Source organism: Pogonomyrmex barbatus, unplaced genomic scaffold (genome assembly GCF_055798465.1).
Source record: "Pogonomyrmex barbatus isolate J1 unplaced genomic scaffold, ASM5579846v1 scaffold12, whole genome shotgun sequence".
NCBI lineage: Eukaryota > Metazoa > Arthropoda > Insecta > Hymenoptera > Formicidae > Pogonomyrmex > Pogonomyrmex barbatus.
In genome coordinates, this window is record NW_028297108.1 from 1765302 (window position 1) to 1785129 (window position 19828).

The window sequence follows — 19828 nt, forward strand, 5'->3', positions numbered from 1 at the left end:
CGCGGAGTGACTGATCCCGCACAGCGTTGAATATTAAACAAAATCTGAGATACGAAGAATTATTTTCAAATTTATAGCGGGATATGGACGCTCGGCCGTCGAAAGGCACGTGCACGAGATGATTTAAAGAATTGTCTTGTCATTTGCACTCAACGCATAAATTTTGCGGGGATTATTCGAGCGTTCGGGCTGCGACAGATGATTTATTTATTTTTTTATTTATTTATTTTTTTTTATCATTTATATCGTGATATCAATCGAATGACGGCATTGAATCTCAATGCAATCCATGATGTCGAAAAAAAAAAACTGTATTTTTTTTTTTTATATAAAACTACAGTGAATGTTTGATTCCTGCACATCGATAAATAATTAAATTTCTTTGCTAGATAAAAATTTAATTTTTATTGTTTATATTTATATGTATCTGAAATGAAATAAATATAATTTTAATATTATTGTACATTTTATTATTTATATAATATTAAATATTTAACGTTATTTTATATGATCACGTAGAAACAGTCTCAGGTCTAAGTGCAACAATCATTTATAATTGATTTGTATTTACACATATTTATTTCAATTCACATTGATATACGCATATCTGCATTGTATTTATTTTCGTAAGGTTACATGTTGCAAATAGAGCGCTTTATGAAAATACATCGTATTATTATAATTCTGTAATTCAACAAATTCTGTGTAAAATGTTAGTGTCTCGAATAAAATTATGTAACTGGAAATATATGGATAATGAAATAATATAACGAGGTTAATCGTGGATTTTCATACAAGGTGATAAATGAACGAAGTGTAAAGAGTCCAATAAGCAGCAGAAATTAATTAATATAAAATAGGTATTGCCGCATTTATACAATATAATGTTAAACGTCTATCTCATATAATTATTTAATGACTTGTGCAACTTTAGTATATTACGGTAGAGAGATACTTTACTCTTTTACATTTCCCTCCAAAATTATTTATTCGATAAATTTTATGTAATTCAAATTGTGTTTGCACCTTGAAAGATTGTAACTGTGAAGCAGGAATGAAATTGAGTTACTATTATAAAAATCTAACATTGACGTCGAGTAACGGTACAATGCAAATTATGGAAATATTTAACTTTTCGAATTCAGAAATGCGTTATTCGGCGCTATTCAGTGTTCCCGCTAACATCAATGTATAATTGTTTACGGAGCTAGATCAAATATTGAACCGTGCACGGCAAACTTTCCAAGTTTCGAGAGATCATAATCCGAGAATGACTACCGTAGTTTCTTGTATCTCGTAATTCTCCGCGAGGTGAAAGTCGTGGCGAGAATTATCGCAATTTTAAAATGCGCGGACGTCGTTCGGGAGTAAAATTTGCCGGTAATTAACCAAGCCTTTTCCACCCTGCCTTTTTCTTCGTAACTTAAATACTTGCACGGCAACTTGTCCGCGCTCGCAATTTCGTACATCGTACCGTTGTTTCGGTAACTCCCACGACGGAAAAACCGGCGATACCCGTGAGGAAGTTTCTCGCTGTCGGCGAGAATAGAAAAGTTTTGTTTTCACGGTAAATACATGGACAAAGTTTCATCTAATTGGTTAAGTCGTTAAGGTCACGAACAAAACCGATGGCGACAAACTTGAACGGCGCACATACCCAGTGCTCGATGAAAGAAATGATATACGCAATTCTGTTGGCGTGAGGATTCGGGAATTTATCGATAACATATAGAAGTACGAAAATAATAACACATAAATATAAAGTGAATTGTCATTTAATTGCGATTACATGCTAATTGTATTGTATGATAATTTTATAAGTTAATACGTCGACACTTCTTTGACTAAGTTTCATCAACATTATGTGATTTATTTTTGCGATTTATTAAGTATTTGGAAAATTGTAATATTTGCTAACGAATAAAATTTATAAGCATTTTTATACGTATATGTTTTAATGTAAAAAAAAAAAAAAAAAAGCTGTTGATGAACGAGGTATACTGTGAATATTAATTACTGCCGGACAAATAAACTCGCGATTTGTAAAATTATGTTCTCCACATTCATTCGATTAAAATTTTTCCTCATACACAATCCGTTCTCTATATTGCTGAACTAATTAATATCGGACATGGATCCAACTCCGCGTAGATCGAAAGAGAAACGTTATTCGCTCTACTACACGGTAACAAGTTCGTTTATTGAATTGGTAATGCATTTTACATTATTTCCAGGTTCTAATTACGCGTATCACTGGGACATTATTAGAGTGAATTGATTATAATTTCCAGTTACAATGCAGTTTGCAATTTCAGTAACCATCGCGAGATAGCCGCGCTACTAGCTTTTTCTATGTAACTTCTATATATTTACGCTACTTCGTACATCTATATTCTATGTGAATTGATGCACAGTACTTTTGTTACAACACCTGCCATTCAATATTGGGTATTAATTAATTACGAACTAATATTGTAAAAACATTTGTTTTTAATTATTTAATCATTAAAAGAAATCAAATTATCTTTTTTATTTGATGTTAAATATATCTATACTTTCAGTACTTTGTTGTTTCATATTGATTTTAAATTTTTATTTAATACAGGTATTTTCATTATTTTATCGATGATAAATAATATTAACTCGCAGAATTTTGCTAATTTTAATATTTATTTACTCCATCTACGGATTTATTCGGTTCCCTTCTTTCAGACTAAAAATGAAGTCTCGCGATATCTAAAAGTAGGCCGGGGCTCTTGAATAATTCGCTTAGTTATGCGCATGCCGCGAAGGGGCCATTATTTTAAAATACTTTTTAAGTACACACGAGTTGCACTTGAAGCTTTTAATTTTCCTGGCGACATCTTGGTAGCCAACCCGTATGGTTGCCGCGACTGTCATATACCTTCGCAAACTCGAAAATAGGATACAGGAAATGGCGTACTCTCATACATGGCTTGCTTTGAATGGGCCTTCGCAATGCAAGTTTATTGAAAGCCGGAAGTTGATCCACTACGGCAAATGTAGTCCGCGTCTCGGCTAGGAGAACGCCTCGTCTGGCCATACGCGCATCTACCTACTTCCACCTGGTATTTCGCGATTCCACCTGCTATTCCTTACCGTCCGCGTGCCACTCGTGTTTCGCACACTTTTTCCGTACACAGAAAACACGTTACACACAGTAGAGGTTTCCATCAGTTTCCGCCGCAGACTACATCTGTATCAATGCGCAGCTGTTCTTCGCACCGCTTGTAAAATTTGCCGTGTGAAACATAATATCATTCACGAACGGATTACATCTCTGGTTCTTTTCTCATTTGCCAGTTCCGATTCCTTTTTAGAAAAAAAGATACTACATTTAGAAATGCTTGTAAGCCGTATATTTACAACATAAATTATTTTGTTTTCTGATTATGAGATGTAAAAAAGAAAGAGAAAATATGATTCGAATGTGAATTCTTTAAATAAATATAATTTTATTAAAATGTTTTTTACATTATTGTTTACGTTTTAAAATTTTCACTGTTTTGTGAATGACAGACCTACATATTTTTTATCTTCAGATATTTAATTTTCGTGTCACTCCGAGACAGGATATTTAATGCTGAAAATTAAAAATTGCAAGAAATAAAAAATTTGCTTTTGCACAAAATTTATATTAAGAAATAACTGTAAATTTAAGACAATATAAATCAATCAATTAAATACTAACAGGGAAACAAAAAATTTTTGATTTTACCTACGAAGATAATATATTAAATTATTTATCTTTTAGCTTAAAGATTAAAACAATTGATGAATACGTGTCGCGTATTACATAGCCCCCAGTCCGGCCGATTTTCATTCATAAATTTAAGAATAACAAACTTGCAAAGCTTTAGAACGACATAACACGATGAGGGATGATTGGTAAAACGTCAAAAAAAATGGAACAACGTTTCGAATGGCATGTATATTTGCGAGTTTCATGCCTCATATTCATCATATTACCGTATATATATATATATATATATATATATATGCATAACCAGCATTACTGCATAGCTGATATATGTATATCTGGGGAATATATTTCTGAGTGCACAAAACAAAACGGAAGTCAGCTACGCAGTACATTATGCCGTCCGTGATGCACCTGCGTCGTTGCGTGCTACGAGAGTGGCATTTCCGCTCTCTGTCATTCGATCCTGCCGTGTCCTTTGCTTCCGAAATATCCCAGGAATTCTGGTAATTCGAGTGCGATTGCAAAGATAGCTTTATAGTGTCGTATAATTAATTCCACGACTTCTCTGCGACTTGCATACCTACCTGTACGCTCTAATAATCCCTCGAATTTCCCGTCCGCCGTCATATTCAGATTTTTCCATAACGAGTTGCATGAAAAATTTTACATGCTGTTATATCAAGACATATACTAATTGCCGGCCGGATTTATGTCGAATGGACTGAGAATTTAATCCAACGTTACCACGGTACTTTGTATGATGAAACTTGTAATGGAAGGTGCCTTATGAACCTTTTCACGACGTGTAACTATTTCAGCGGATATCAATAATTATTTCAATCTCGTGTTATTCCAACGCAATAATACGTGACTGAAACATGGAAACATGGATTGATATTACATGGAAACATATATCTTCATCGAATAGAGTTGCAAAAGAAAATATTGTATAAAAAGAAGTTCTAATAGAGTCATAAATTTAAAAGAACCATAAATTCTTATCCATTATTATTATTATTATTATTATTATTATTATTATTATTATTATTATTGTTATCGGAAAAATGTCGATTCAATGTCGCACTAATATAAATGTCAATCATTCTCAAATATTTCATTTACTTATTTTATTAATTCAGATATTTCGTATAAGAATGTTTATAATTTTGTATTGATAATTATTAATAACGTCTTTTTTAAATAACGCCTTATTTGGTTATTAATTATTGGTATTTGTGAAACTGTAAGTAATGTAAGTATCTGTGAATGCTTATTTAATAAATATTGAAATGTAATTTCGAGTGCGTGATCACACCCATCATATAAATATCATTAAATTATATGGAGTAACTTGTGCAAGCAAATTTGAGGATAGATTCAATTTAAGCAAAACGGATGTAACAATTAAAAAAAATTTTTTTTAATATTTTTTTTATACACAAAAATTACAAGTGTGAACATCCTTTGATCTCTTTTCTATCTAAAGCCATAAACGGACATTTTCCCGAGGCGATTTGTGTGCGTGGAAAGCAAATGTTAATACGTTTCTCGAATGGTAATACGGGGAAGCGCTTCGTTATCGAGCTGCATCGATCGAATAATGCCCCCCCCACGAGAGGAATAATAAATTTTTTAACGACGCCAGTTCATTAGCAAGTACTTAAAAATGCTGGGGTCAAGTCCGACCCTCGTCTTGCCGTATATACCGCCTTTACTCATTCTGCCACTGACAGAGAAATTAAGTGGGGCGTGGGAGATAAAAAAAAGTTAATAAATGGCCACACGCGGACCCCAACCGGAGGCCAGACGAATACAAAGCTGCGTGTTACTTAGATTGCAAATCAACGCTATATATATCCCATGTATAGTCTCTCTAGAAACAAATTTGTTGTTGATAGAGCGATGCGCTGACAGCCCAATTATTAAGTATAATGGGAATTTTATCGTCCTTGCAGCTTCGCAAATAAAGAGATTTTATAGCACGTTATATGCGCCATTATTCACTAGTTTATATCGCGAAATAATGATATCAATAGGTGTATGAGTTTTTGGTATACACTTTAATTTCAATCAAACGCGCATGAAGATCGTTTATTAATCGAACTCGCCAAAAGTTTTCGAGTTATAATGCAAGATTGATGTTTGTGTTAAACACGAAATGTTGGATATTTCACAAAATTGAAAAAATAATCCTAAGCATTGTCCTAAGAATTTGATGGATCTCGGTACAATAAAATTGATATTTTAATAAAAATACTTTATCAAGTTTTATATATTACTAAAATGTACGTGCACAATAAGATCCTCTACTTTAAGTATTTTTCTTCCTCGAGTTGTTATTATATGATACTACTCTACTTGCTCTTTTTTAAAGCGAGGTAAATACGTTCTCAATATGTTTCAACTATCGAGCTATGCTGACTCGTGAAGTGGTCGAAGAGCCAAAATGCGAGCTCGAAGAAGGCAACGTGTATGTCCATGGGCAAAGCGATAATTCGTCGTGTCCTGAGCACATTTAACGACGGAGAGATTCGCTGAAACCGGTCTCCTAAAATAAATCGCCGAAAACCAACGGGTACTGGCAGTCCGAATCGCGTCCATTCGTCACAACCGACAGATGCCGGTGCTATTTTCACGAATATGTCGATCCCCGCCCCATTGTCGATGCGTTTCTTGCCGCTTTGCTCCTTTTACGATCCAAGAGAAGAAATATCAGAAACAATTGAAGAATGTTATTGTCGATTGTGTAATCATCCCATGGTAAACAAGAGAGATGTATTGTTCTGTTTGAAGAAGAGAATAATGATCTTTCATATCAGGTACAAGTCTCTTTGATGACTGACTGGATAACGGTCATTGGATATATCCATATGGTCACTAGTGATAGTATTAGGTAGCTAAAGGGATTAACAATGTAACAATGGACAATCGCTGCATACATCCTCCATGACAACGGAGACCATTTGTGTGATAATTGGCAGGTACTTGTAGTCAATGACTGTGTGGGCGCATGATTGAAAATGATACTCCCATGGAAACATTTCAACCAAGACGCTAATTCGACAATAGTTCATATTCTCACTCGTCGTTAAACAAGACCATTCGATATTGATCTCGAATTCCAACTATAACTACATCTATAAACATCTATAAACGAAATTTTCCCATGTTTTATTAGTTTGTATTCCATCTAGATTGCGGTATCACACTATGTGGTTATTGTACAACAATTAGAAACAAAATGTGTGTGTGTGTGTGTGTACACACACACACACACACACACACACATATCGAATGAAAACATCGACAAATATTTTAGTAGCATCGCTGTTTTTCGATTACGATTGTTTTTCAACGAACAATAAGATAAATCTGATAAACGTCGGGTCGCTCGTTCCGCACAATGTATATACTTACAGCATTGAAAATATTGTTGTTATGCCACGAACTGAAGATTATTTTTTATACTAGATGTATAAAATAGTTAATTTAATATTTTAAATAATTACTTTACCCTTTCTTTTTCTTCTTTTTTTTAAATCTTTTTTAATTAAGCTTTTTTTGCTCTTTATTAATTTTTTTAATTAAACGAAAGCATATTAAATGCGAAAATCCATAAAGTTTTAATCAACCCGAAATTTTATTCAATATGCGCACATTGATTAGTAGCAAATTTAAAACTGATAATATACAACGGTAAACAATATCTTCCAAAATTAATATACATTCCTTTCATACTGGATCAATTTGGAATCGACTTTTTCCTAGCTTCAAAAGTTTAATTAAACGTTTTAACCGTTTTCTTACGCAACTTCTTACAAGTTATCAGTTTTCAATATTAAATATCTTGATGTCAAAATGAAATTCATTTAAATTCCGTTTAGTTAAAGTTTGAAATTATAAGAAAAATTTTATAGAACACAATTGTTTTTATTGCTTCTTTTTTTACAAGTTTCGATATTTTCTAAAATTAATTTTCTATAATCAAATATATTTGTAATGTTTATAATGTAAAATTCATAATTTATGAAAATTATATAAGTTCTTCGACAAACAAAAATTATGAATGAAAAGAGTGGCTTCCAAACGCAAGAAAGAAAGAAATTTGAAAGAAATCCCGAAAATTGAAGAGGGATGATCTTGGGACGCTTTGTATAGATTTTAATAATCCTCTGATCCAAAGTGATTTCTCTTAGGCAGCAGATGAACGAAAGCAGCAGATTTACGTATAATTGAATTTTAATTTACCCGGAGAGAGAACTGTCCTTGCAGAAATAGCCGCGGATATTCAGTCGCTAAACGATAATTGAATCGGATTTCCAAATCCCACGATTAAGTCGTTTCCCTCGTCGATTTAGCGCTTTTCTAGTATTTTCGTTCCTCGTATTTTTCGAAGGAAGCAGGAATATTTTACCTGAAAGGACACCCCGCGCGTATTACAGCCAGCGATGCCAATGGCGTGAATGGCTGATGAATCGGCCCGAATGAATTTTATCGCGCCAATGCGATCCGGCCGCATCCGTCCTCGCCATTTGTTCAGCCTTCGCGCAAGACGAATGATTATATATTTTAACACGAAGCTTATACGTACCGCAATTGAAGCAGCCCGCAGCCGCGGTTTACCACACGCAGCCCTCCCGGAATTGTAGACCGATGAATTGGCTTCCGGATTACGAATGATGCCACAGCCGCGGATCGTACTCCAATTTGCATGGAGCAATATTATTTTATCCTCGAATCCAAGGACCGGCTTGCGTTCGTCTCGTACACACGCGCGCGCGCGCACGAATATCAATATGTGAGATGAAGTAATTGTTATCACGCGGAAATCCAAACTTTCCAATATACTTCCCGATTCTGCAGTTATTGCTTTTAATCTTCTTTTTTCCTACTTTTGATATGTAATTTAAAAGAAAGCGATGTGCGAGGCTGCTGCTTAAATTAATTGAAGGATAGATGTTGCTGACAATTAATTTTATATTTAGTTAAATTTTATGCTTCGTTTGCAGCATTTGAATAAAAAATTATTTTAAATTCATAGACATTTTCGGATATTTTTGCATTATAATTTTTTTTTTAATATCTTCGCGTATTGTCGTTTCTTATGAAAGTCATACTTTCGAGAGACAGTCTCGAACGTCCGCTGAAGCTATATATGTAATGAATACTGTACGAAACATTTACGCATATATTATGCACTACTGCATTCTGAAATTATGGTAATGTGACGTTTTTAAAGTGAAAACATTCCAAGTGTGCAATTTCGTGACATGTATGAATATATAATGGTTTCTTTGACACGTACGCTGTTGGCAATTCTTGAGAAAGAGGACTCTGAAGGATGATGAAAATGAACGATATTCATGTTCGATGTAATTGTGAATTAAATTATCCAATATTTTTTACAGAGTTCTAATAGATTTCTAGGGAAAAAAAACCATTAATGAACATCCGTGCCCTGGTTATTCTTAATTAATGAATATCCGATGGCGCTAATGTAATTAACGGCATTCGATTAACGGAATTGCAAACGAAAATCGCCAAAATAGTTCCACCGTCTATTCCCATTTTTCTTGAATTAACTATGCAATTATACTTTATGCTTTTTTTGAGCAGATGGTACGAAAAACAGATAAAAATGCAGTCATTATCGTATTAGGATTAATTCATTATTTATAGTTACAGCCTTATCTTTTTCAGCATCACAATTATCTTGCTTTTTCATGTTTCTCGTTTTTCCTACAACAAATTATCAAATAATAGCCACAAAATCTACAGTTTCTACGCGGTCTGCTTGAAAATTGTTTTAAAAATAGCTTTCAGAAGTAACTTAAAACAAAGCGTTTTAGTCATTTTTCTCATGCTTATATGCATCGTAAAGAACAATTTAAGGTTATCAACTTTCTTGGCCATTTCGCCCTTCGTCGTCTAGGCGTTGCTGAAATATGTTTTTTCCATATGCAATTTACATATAAAATAGATGTGAAAGAGAGGAGATATCGTTGGAGATAGCGTTGCTATCAACTAGGTCGCAGGTGACGAGTTTGGCCGCATTTCAGGTAAGCGAAACCCGTTCTTGGACGAAGTGCTCGTATGTAGCTGTTTCGAGGATCCTTCACATCTACGAACGAGCCATTTCCATGATCCATCGCGATTCGTGTGGCAATGTACCTATACACTATCTTTTACACATTTAAACGAAGTCAGTGATCGATACGTAAAGATACGGTTTGGATATTGAACTAAAATAAAGCCAAAGATATTGATATTTAAATGATTGTTTCTTTTATTACGCAACATCTCACAAATTGAAGTTTCTAGTAGAGAAACACAAGCCCTGAGGTGAAACTAACTGATAGAGGATTATGCAAACATGTAATTAGCGTATCAAAGCAACATACAATCCTCAAACTGAGTTTGAGCAGCACGAGCGATTCGTCTGAGACAATTTTGAGGTCGTAACAGATTAGGCTTTAAGCTTGATCGACCGAACAACTACAGCTTAGAACCCGAATGGTGTTATTAAATCACCAAATCCAGTTACGATCACCTATAAAGTGTCTATACAACTAATCCGCGATAGTATTCAGCTACTACTAAAGTTTTAGTAAATAAGGAAGTATATTTGGATTTCGGCTATTTCCGAAATATATCAGAAGGGAGATTTGACTTTGGGAGTAAATCTAACTTACACGCTGCTTACAAAATAAGCAGGGTTCAAAACAAAGTCCATATTTTGCGATATTAATATGCAACGGCACGCAGTTTTGCATTTTACTTATATTTTTTTAAATAAAATTAATGTGATTATCTTAATATTATAAAATTAATGATTATTTTAATACGCTACCTCGCTGTGTGTGTTTTAAGAAAAAAAAAAAAAAAAAGAAACAGATCGTTTGAATTAAAAATTATTTACTCACATTTTAAATGCAAGAAGGAGATAGCTATTAGTATATCAAATTGCTTTTAATGAATTGGCATTAAAGTGCACACGTTTAAAACAATTATCAATCTTCGAAAATCATATTATATCTAGCATTGTTCGATATTTAGATTTCTATAAAAATTGTTTACGAATGCCTGCAATCGACGTAAACATCACAAGTTTCATAGAATATTTTTCTTTTCTCAGCCATATGTATGTGTCAAGTGCATACATTTTCTAATATATCTCTGCTTAACAAGTTAAAAAGCTATCAGATTATAAAATATTGCACACACTTCGTAACACAATACGCATATAATGGATTATCTATGAGATATTTCTTATAACTATGTTACACATTAAAATAAATAATTCTATTTGACTACATCCGTCAGTAAAATATTAGTTAATAAAATATTTGTCAATAAAAATGAAACACGGCAACACGATGTAAGTGCATTTATTAACATATACGTTGTAAAGCAGAACATAATCGTTTATTTGTTTATTGCACATGCTATCCCGCCATTAAAATCAGAATTTGCATTTGAATTTTAATGAAAGCCGATAATTTAAATGTAAATTAAAATGCATATTTTACGCTCATCCGGTTTGGTCGAAACGTGTGCATATCGCTACTTACACACGGCATACATTTTCCATGTATCCAAAAAGAATTTCTCTCATTACGTTAAGATATTTTAGTTTAGTTTCATATAATATCGCTAAATAATTAATAAAATAAACGCACATTTTTATAAAATTAGATTTGTTTTATTGTTTTCTCGATATAATATTCTTTTGTGTATATATTTAGTAGATTAATCGTTTAATCTCTCTTGCGATATACTTGTGCATGCGATGCGTTTGTGCAGCGACGAATTTTAAAAATAATGTCTACTTTTTATCGGTAATGAGATTAAATATTCATATTTAGATCACGTTCCATAGAAGGGATGCAATCAGCAATCAAAATTTGATTGTATACCTCCTTTTTGCACAATCGAATAATTTCAATTGTGAGACAACACTGCAAAGGTAAACCGTATGACTAATGAATACACAAAACTTTTAAAAATAAAGCGAATAAGCGTATCCGCGTGGAATAAAACTTATTTATATCGTAACAGCTGCTGCTCATAAAGAATATAAAGAATTATCACGTTATATTAATTGTAATATGATTCAGATTATACCGAATAAGGGAACGGAATCTTTTTAAAAAATTTTTAGCGAGTCAGTTGTCTTCTGCCATGCATAACTGTGACGTTATGAGTTTAATTTGCAATTTTATCTTGCTATTTGTTTCAGGCACTTTTACAAGCTCACGATGTTGCCGGCCACGAGGTTTATGGCGAGGAAGCCACCAGAGTAACACCACCGCCGCTCCTTACGTATCTAAATGGCGGCGACGATCTCGAAGGACAAAACGGCGATTTAGACGAAAAAATCACTCGTGTCAGACTGGTGCAATTCCAAAAGAACACAGATGAGCCGATGGTAAGTAGCGTTTCAAAAATTGCAATTTCGGCGATGTGTGAGAGTGCTTTTAATTTGCGAAGCGCGACGTTAGAATCTTCATAATCTGTAACATAATTTCTACGTGGAACAGGAGATAAAATATAGAGATACATATTTTTTGTGAAAAGCTTATTTTCGAAAATTTAAAAAATGTAAGGATGTAAGGGTGTAAGCAAAAATGTAAGGACAAAACATATTAACGTGAAAGACATTAATGAGATGCTATTTGAGTTACTTCATATATTTCAATATTTCTTTATATTGTGATATAGAAAAAATGTGATAACGAAAAAAAATCTAATAAAAATTATTCGCAGCATTATACTTTGGGGATAAGAGAAAAAGATAAATATATAAATGTGAAATCTGTCTTTACCGTGATAATTTTCATTTTAAATTTGCGTTATTTATTAGACGCGCAGCTTAATATGGCACTCATCGTATTCGAAACATGCTTTCATAAAATGTGTAAAAAAACATCGCATTTACTACTCTTAATTTATTTTGCATTTTCCGACCACTTTTCAGGGAATCACGTTGAAAATGAATGAAGACGGGCAATGCTTCGTTGCGCGGATTATGCACGGTGGAATGATCCATAGACAAGCTACTCTTCACGTCGGTGATGAGATCAGAGAGATCAACGGTATACCAGTTCAGAATCAATCCGTAAATGCCTTGCAAAAGATTCTGGTAAGTATAAGATTATTCTCATCTGCCTGCGAGCGAAATTTCATGGATGTAGTTTCTTTTCTTTAAAGTTAGTTAGTTCTCAAAGCGATCAGATATATTTCCTCGCGGTGAAATATATCGTAACTCAATCATATAACTTTGGATTACAAAATTAATAAAAGTTGTACTTTTTAAAGTGGAATACGCTTATCGGAAAGTAGATCTTGCATCATTTAGTATTGGACGTAGTTTCTGAAGAGTCGGTCCTCTTCGATTGTTACAGCGGGAAGCACGTGGATCGGTGACTTTCAAGATCGTGCCGTCGTATAGGAGTGCGCCGCCCCCCTGCGAGGTACAAGTAAGACCCAACACCCAAACCCATCCTCAAAATACTATCGCGTCTAGTAAGCCCACATCCTCCGCAGCCTCCACGGGCGCGAACTCTGGAGGCGGTGCGAACAAATCCGGGAAACCGGTGAAAATCTCTGCGGCCACCACGAGCAAAGAGAAGGCGCCTAAGGCGTCCAAAGCTTCCAAATCTAAGAGCGCTTCCTCGTCCACCGAGAGCACACCTAGGCGTCGCTTGAACCCATTATCGGCTCTAAGATCGCGAAAGTCTTAAACTCTTCGAACGATCTTAATTTCAAGTAGTCCACTCGGTTAGATCGTACATTCGCAGAATTGCCGGAAGCACGCCTGCTTCTAAACGTATAATGGTAGATCTTCCCCCGGGACAAAAACTTATGCCTTCTTCCGACACTGCTAAATTAATTACCGAGATAGCAAAGTTGTTTACGAACTTAGGCCTTATAGAGTAGGTAGTTCTTGTAACTAGTAATTATGCATGTTAGCCTTTTTTCCAACACGCTTTATTATATTGATTACCTAATGCTATTATAAAAATTTTTTTTATTGACAAGGACATAAAATGTTGTAATACATAATTAAAGTAAAATATATGTTTAACTTAAAATTAATATATTATATATAATGAATATGTTATTTAATTAATTTATTTATTATTTATTACTTTAATTTTTATTTAAATTATATACATTTTTATTTAAATTATATAAATTATAATCGATTTTAAATAATTTCTTTTTAGAAACTATTTATTTTCATTTGATAGAACTGCTAAATATGAATTATTTATCTTGTAAATTTCTTTAAATACACTTTGGAGAATCAAACTTATCTTCTAGTCATATTGCGGTCCCGGATATTATTATTGATTATAACCTAGGGACATGATTCGAAGCATAAAGTGATCTATCGATTAAATAGTTTGCCTTAGTTTCCTTTGCGATCTTCTGGTCTAACAAGTCGACTTCGAGGTTCCTGATAGAGTTCGCAATGATAACAACTAACAATTTGCATTACATAGATTATTAGAACAATTATACATGGAGGAAAATTTAAGAAAATAACTAACTTGATTAGACAATTCAAATTTGACGCACTTTCGTAGTGAAGTAACACTTCATATATTTAATTTAATAAGCTGGAATACACTGTATGAGTATTATTTCAAAGAGCCTACGCAACATACGAGTCCCCGCCTATTATCCGTTTCGCGATTAGGAAAGTTTCGGATAACGAACAGAGGGATATGCGATTAGTTTCTCAATAGTTTGCAGTTCGTATACAGTTTCCCACGTAATTCCATCCAAGGTAGACCATGGAGTTTACAAGGAGTTTGCAAGAAGAGATGTGGTTAATAGTGTCCACTTTGCTTTCCATGAGATAATCTGATATCAAAAAAAATTATATATATTACAACGTACAATCGACAACAAATATAAAATATAAATTCTTCCACGAAAGATTTAGAATTATTTTGGAGTATATTTTATTAAACTCATAAATTCTCTCATAAATTTGAAATCAGAGTTTATGCAAGCTTTTAGAAATAATATTACAAAAAGTAATTGAAAGTGTAATATTCCTTTTGAGAAATGTATGATCAAGCCTAATTAATATATATATATATATATATATATATAGAGAGAGAGAGAGAGAGCCTAAAAAATTATGATTTAAATTTAAATATATTTTTTGATGAATTTAATGTAAACTTTTTGCTCTTAATTAACAATTACAAAGATTTATTAAAGAATTGGTTAATAATAAAAATTTTTGACAATATTTTAAATGTGTTATACTCTCTTTATAGAAAATTAATTAGATATTTAATTAAACATTAATAAAAGAATTGTTTTGTTACATTATATTCTTGCACAAAACAGAACAACAATACAATTTTTCACACATTAATATAAGTTTTCAATCGACATTCTTTTTAATTTATTAGAGTGAAAAAGGATACGTTTCTCTCTCAGATTTCTCAAATAACGTAATTGGAAACATAGTTTCTCTACTAATCTTCATTGACGGAGAGAAACTGATATCTGGCTTTACGTGTGCTAGCTATGTGATATTCTCGAATAGTTGAATATATTCAGCGATAAATTTTGCTATAGTTCAATGGTCTGGCAACTTCAAATATGTCCGGTCATATTTGAAATTATAGTAATTAGCGTACACGTTTCATTCGGAGGAACAAGTTTTTAGGAGGAACGTAGAATTCTCGAGGCAAACGACAAGAACTTCTCTTTCCATGATTTATGAACACGTTTGCATTTTGAGCTAATTACAAGTACAGCAAATCAGCGAGTACAATAAATTTTTATCTTTCCTTTTTGTCGGGGCACGACATGTTCAGCATTACTTTATTTACTTTCAACTATGTCAATAAATTGAATCTGTACAGTTTTTTTTTTTATTTTTTCAATGCAAACAAGTGGAATTGGATAAAATTTTATAAACTGTGTTCGTTTACAGCAAAACCACTGTGAACAGCATTTTTTCGAGAAGTCAATTTGTCGACTGATAGTTTTGGGAATTTAAAAACAGGCAATATCCAATATGCTTGATATATGTTTACTACACTTGAATTTTGTTCATTCAATCTCACACATAAAAAGTAACAATTTTAACATTGTTTTTCCTGTGTAATTATATTTATATTTATATTGATTACAAAAAAACTAAAAATAGATTATGGAAATGTTAATATTAATATTAAATGTATTAAATTGTTTTTCTAAGCCGCACGTAATAAGATTAAAAAATCAGGAAAAGACTTTCTTTCTATAAAATTTTTTATGTGATAATGCAAAATTTTTTGTTAACAAATTTATATATGTACATATTTAATAAAAGGTATATATGCAATTATAAATTATATGTTTATATATAAAGTATATAAAACTATAAAATATTTTCTAGATTTTTGATGAGAGAATTTATTGTCCGTTAAACCAGTAAATTTCCAGCTCTGCTTTTACGAAGCTGGAGTTAGAAACGTTTACGTGGATACTTCACCTCATATTTATAATTACCCTCCACCAAGTTTAATCCAAGATGAAATCTTAAGCAATAGCGCACTACACGTGTAATCGGCAGAAGAGGAAGTAGAATCGAGATCACACTCGAAGCGTAGTAATTTTGAAGTTAAATCAGCGTAATCCTAATTACATTAATCCGAATCGTTGCACGGCTTCATTCTATTATCTATAAATGCTGAAGCGAGGAAAGATCTTCGTCTATTGCAGTTTGTATTAAGCGATAAATTTACCACAAATTCTCATCGACGTAGAACTAGACGCAAAAAAATTCTCATTGTGCAAGTTGTCATCTACTTTTTAAACATTGCACAATACGTCGAAACAAGCGACAGACTATTTAATAAATTATATAAATAGATATAAACGTGATCGAATATTTGTAGAGGTTTTCACCAGTTATCCGTGTTATAAGACATACATACACACATGCACATATATAACAATAATATATAAAATAATTCTTCAATCAATTAATCCTTTACTGTTAATAATAAAAGAAGAATTCAGATATAATACTGCTTGACGTACCGAGAAATATGACATATTTACGTTTGCTTAGTAGTGATCATTTTTATAACGGAATTGTTTTCTCTTTCATTGTATCTTGCCGTCTTTTCTCAGTGCGCAAGTAGTACCAGGCAAGACAAAGAGATTTCTTTCAGCATAACGTCAAATCGCATAAAATCAAATTGAGGAAACAGAGTTTTTTCCCGGATCAAGATTTTATTAGGTACAGCTGTTTTCACATTGTTGCAAATTTAATTTTACATCGGTACATCAGTGAAATGATTGCTTCTCCGATCAATCTGCGGTAATTGACAAAGTAAACAATTTTACGCTCACGATATCTGCAATGTTTGCAATATTTTCATAGCTCACGATTCTGCGTCGCGAGTTCGTGTTTCGGACACGTTGTATATATTTCAGTTTCACGAACTTGCTGAGGGCCCGTATAATAATGCAGTTATAATGTACAGCTCTTTAAATGGATACGATACACCCTTTTTCGCGCGTGCCCACTTTGTATAAAAATTGTTTACCATCTTCGATCTCTCGGACCGCATTATGTAGATAACGGATCTCCTACGATTATTGCAATTGTACGGCAATAGAACAATACGCTATACGCATGACATATAATGTTCTCTATCTTCTTGAGGATTACAACATTGCGCTTGCGGCACGCAAGCGTCACGTATAACAACGCTGCGAAATCGGCAAGCGAAATTATTGTCGACAAATATTAAATACAAAATCGCAATTGTATAAAGGCAGCAACGTCGGGAACGTCAAGTACATGCTTGATTTAATGTTATTGTTACCGTTATCGAATAATGTATTCCTTCCATTTACCGACAAGAAAAATTATAAATAATATCAATTTTGCAGCGTTGCGTGTGTGTGTATATATATATATATATATATATATATATATATATATGTCCTGTAATTGATGGTTCCTGCACTGACCCGTATTCAAAATTCACATTAATTTCACGGACATTAATTCTGTAATGAGATAAAGCGTAACTGATAATTTGCTTTGATAATATTAACATAAGAAGACGGCGTTCATTCAGCTGAGAATAACCAGATTAATGTTGCAAATATGAAGGCTGCTATAATCGAGCGTGATATCTTCCGTTAATGTGAATTTCGCGAACTACAGGCCAGTGTGACGCAAGCATCTCGCCCCAATGTTGCGAGACCCAATTAAATAAACGCAACGGGACGATGTTGTTAGAAAATAATTTATGACATACATATTAGAGACATATATGCAAAAAAAGGATATATATTATATAAAATTCATATTTCTATAAGAAAGAACGTCGGTACGAGCGGTGTAACAAAACGCTTTGGTCGGCGCTTTCGAGTCCACGGCGCGTGCATGTTTCTTTTTCGCTCTTTCTCTTCCCGATTTATCTATCTCTCAATCTTTCTCCCGTTCTCTCTTTTTCTCTCATTCTCTCGTAATTTTGTTCTTTTATTCAGTCTCTCTCTCTCTGTTTCTCTCTTTCTCTTTTTCTCTCTTTCTCTTTCTCTCCCTCTCTCTCTCTCTCTTTTTCTCTCCCTTCTTGATTTCTTTCTTACGACGTTGGGTTAGACAACACCTCGTTACTGATAATACAATAGTTCACTTTGCGGGGGAAAGAAGTATATAAGGAATGCACACTTTCCGTTTCCACATGTGTTGGAATGTTGTTTGTGTTTCTGTCATAAGGAAGCTTTTGTTACACCCCTCATTATACCCTCACCTGCATGAAGGACATCTTTGCGCGACTGACGCTTTTCTTTTTGGCCAATGTAGCCCTCTGCATCATAAGTGCATACACGTAAGGCTGTGTAAGTCGATCGATGGATTTTAGTCGAGACTGCAGAACTCTCTGGGTCGTTCGTTAATCATCATGTCTTGCACGGACTCACTCGCGACTGTGTAGATAACGCGCAAGCCTGGTAGCAATGTAATTTAATCTTTTTTTTTTTTTTTTTTTTTTTTTTAGTTCATTTTATTGGCGAATTGTATTGTCTCGTAATTGTTGAATTATCCAGCAAAAAAATAAATTAACAATATAAAATAAACAATTATTTGAAATATCGTTTAAATATAAATTTATAGATTATACATATTTCTTATTCTATTTAAGTACAAGAATATTTGGGATATTAATAAGAGAAATAACTTTCTGGATAATTCAATGCGGAACTAATTCTATTCTTAGGAAAGGCACACACAGCACACTTTCTTAATGTTTCTTGCAACATTTATTTTTGAAAAATGTTTGATACGTGCAAAAATATCTGTACATGCAGTTGAGGGTAAATTGCAAATAATGTCGTCTATTCCGGCTCGGATAATATCCTGAATCGTTGTTTAATATAAGTCTCGCGATTTGATTTTAATTCACAAGATTAGACAGACGGGCGTCCGAGCTTTACCGATAAATCTTCAGGATACTTCTCTAAGTGTCGCAGTAAAACACGCACTAATAACGACGGCTTCAAGTAAGACACACCCCTCTTTCTTCGTACCTGAATAAATAGACATTTTTTTCCATGTATTCTGTACCTGACGAAAGATTGCGAATCCATTTTAGAAATCTCGGCGACTCATCGAGCAATGATAATCGTTAAAAGCTTCTATAGTCATTGTGTGTGTGTGTATATATATATATATATATATATATATATATATATATATATATATTTCAGTTCTGAAAGAGTAAAATATATAGCTATACAGCCGATTATTGTTTAACATATCGCGTGATTCAGTTTTCAATTATAATTTCGATATTTTGGTATGACGTAGAGAGCATTCATTTGTAAATACTCTGTATTTATATATCTGCTTATGTTGATACATGTGTTTAACGTAGCGCCCGGCCTCTCGTTTTTCTCGTTATGCATCACGTAGGAATGCAGGAGGAAGTGGAAACATGTTAAGAACATGATACATTGCCTACTTCCTCTCACACTCTATATTACACATATATATATATGTGTGTGTGTGCAAACGGCTTGATTGGATTAGATTTTGTAAAGCGTTGTAAAATGTGTTGGGAGTTTATG

At 33.3% G+C, this 19828-nt stretch overlaps 1 protein-coding gene across 10 annotated transcripts in view; it reads left to right on the top strand.

The window, feature by feature from the left end:
• The window catches only part of CASK (peripheral plasma membrane protein CASK), a 173704-nt gene that overhangs the window by 135685 nt on the left and 18191 nt on the right, over positions 1–19828 (top strand). For 6 of the 10 annotated variants that reach the window (XM_011640462.3, XM_011640466.3, XM_011640465.3 and 3 more), the window contains 3 exons: positions 11964–12152; positions 12702–12866; positions 13129–13203. In XM_011640462.3, the coding sequence (XP_011638764.1) occupies positions 11964–12152; positions 12702–12866; positions 13129–13203 (429 nt within the window). The remainder of the gene's footprint in view (positions 1–11963; positions 12153–12701; positions 12867–13128; positions 13204–19828) is intronic. The other 4 variants (XM_011640467.3, XM_011640463.3, XM_011640469.3 and 1 more) reach the window with 1 other exon arrangement.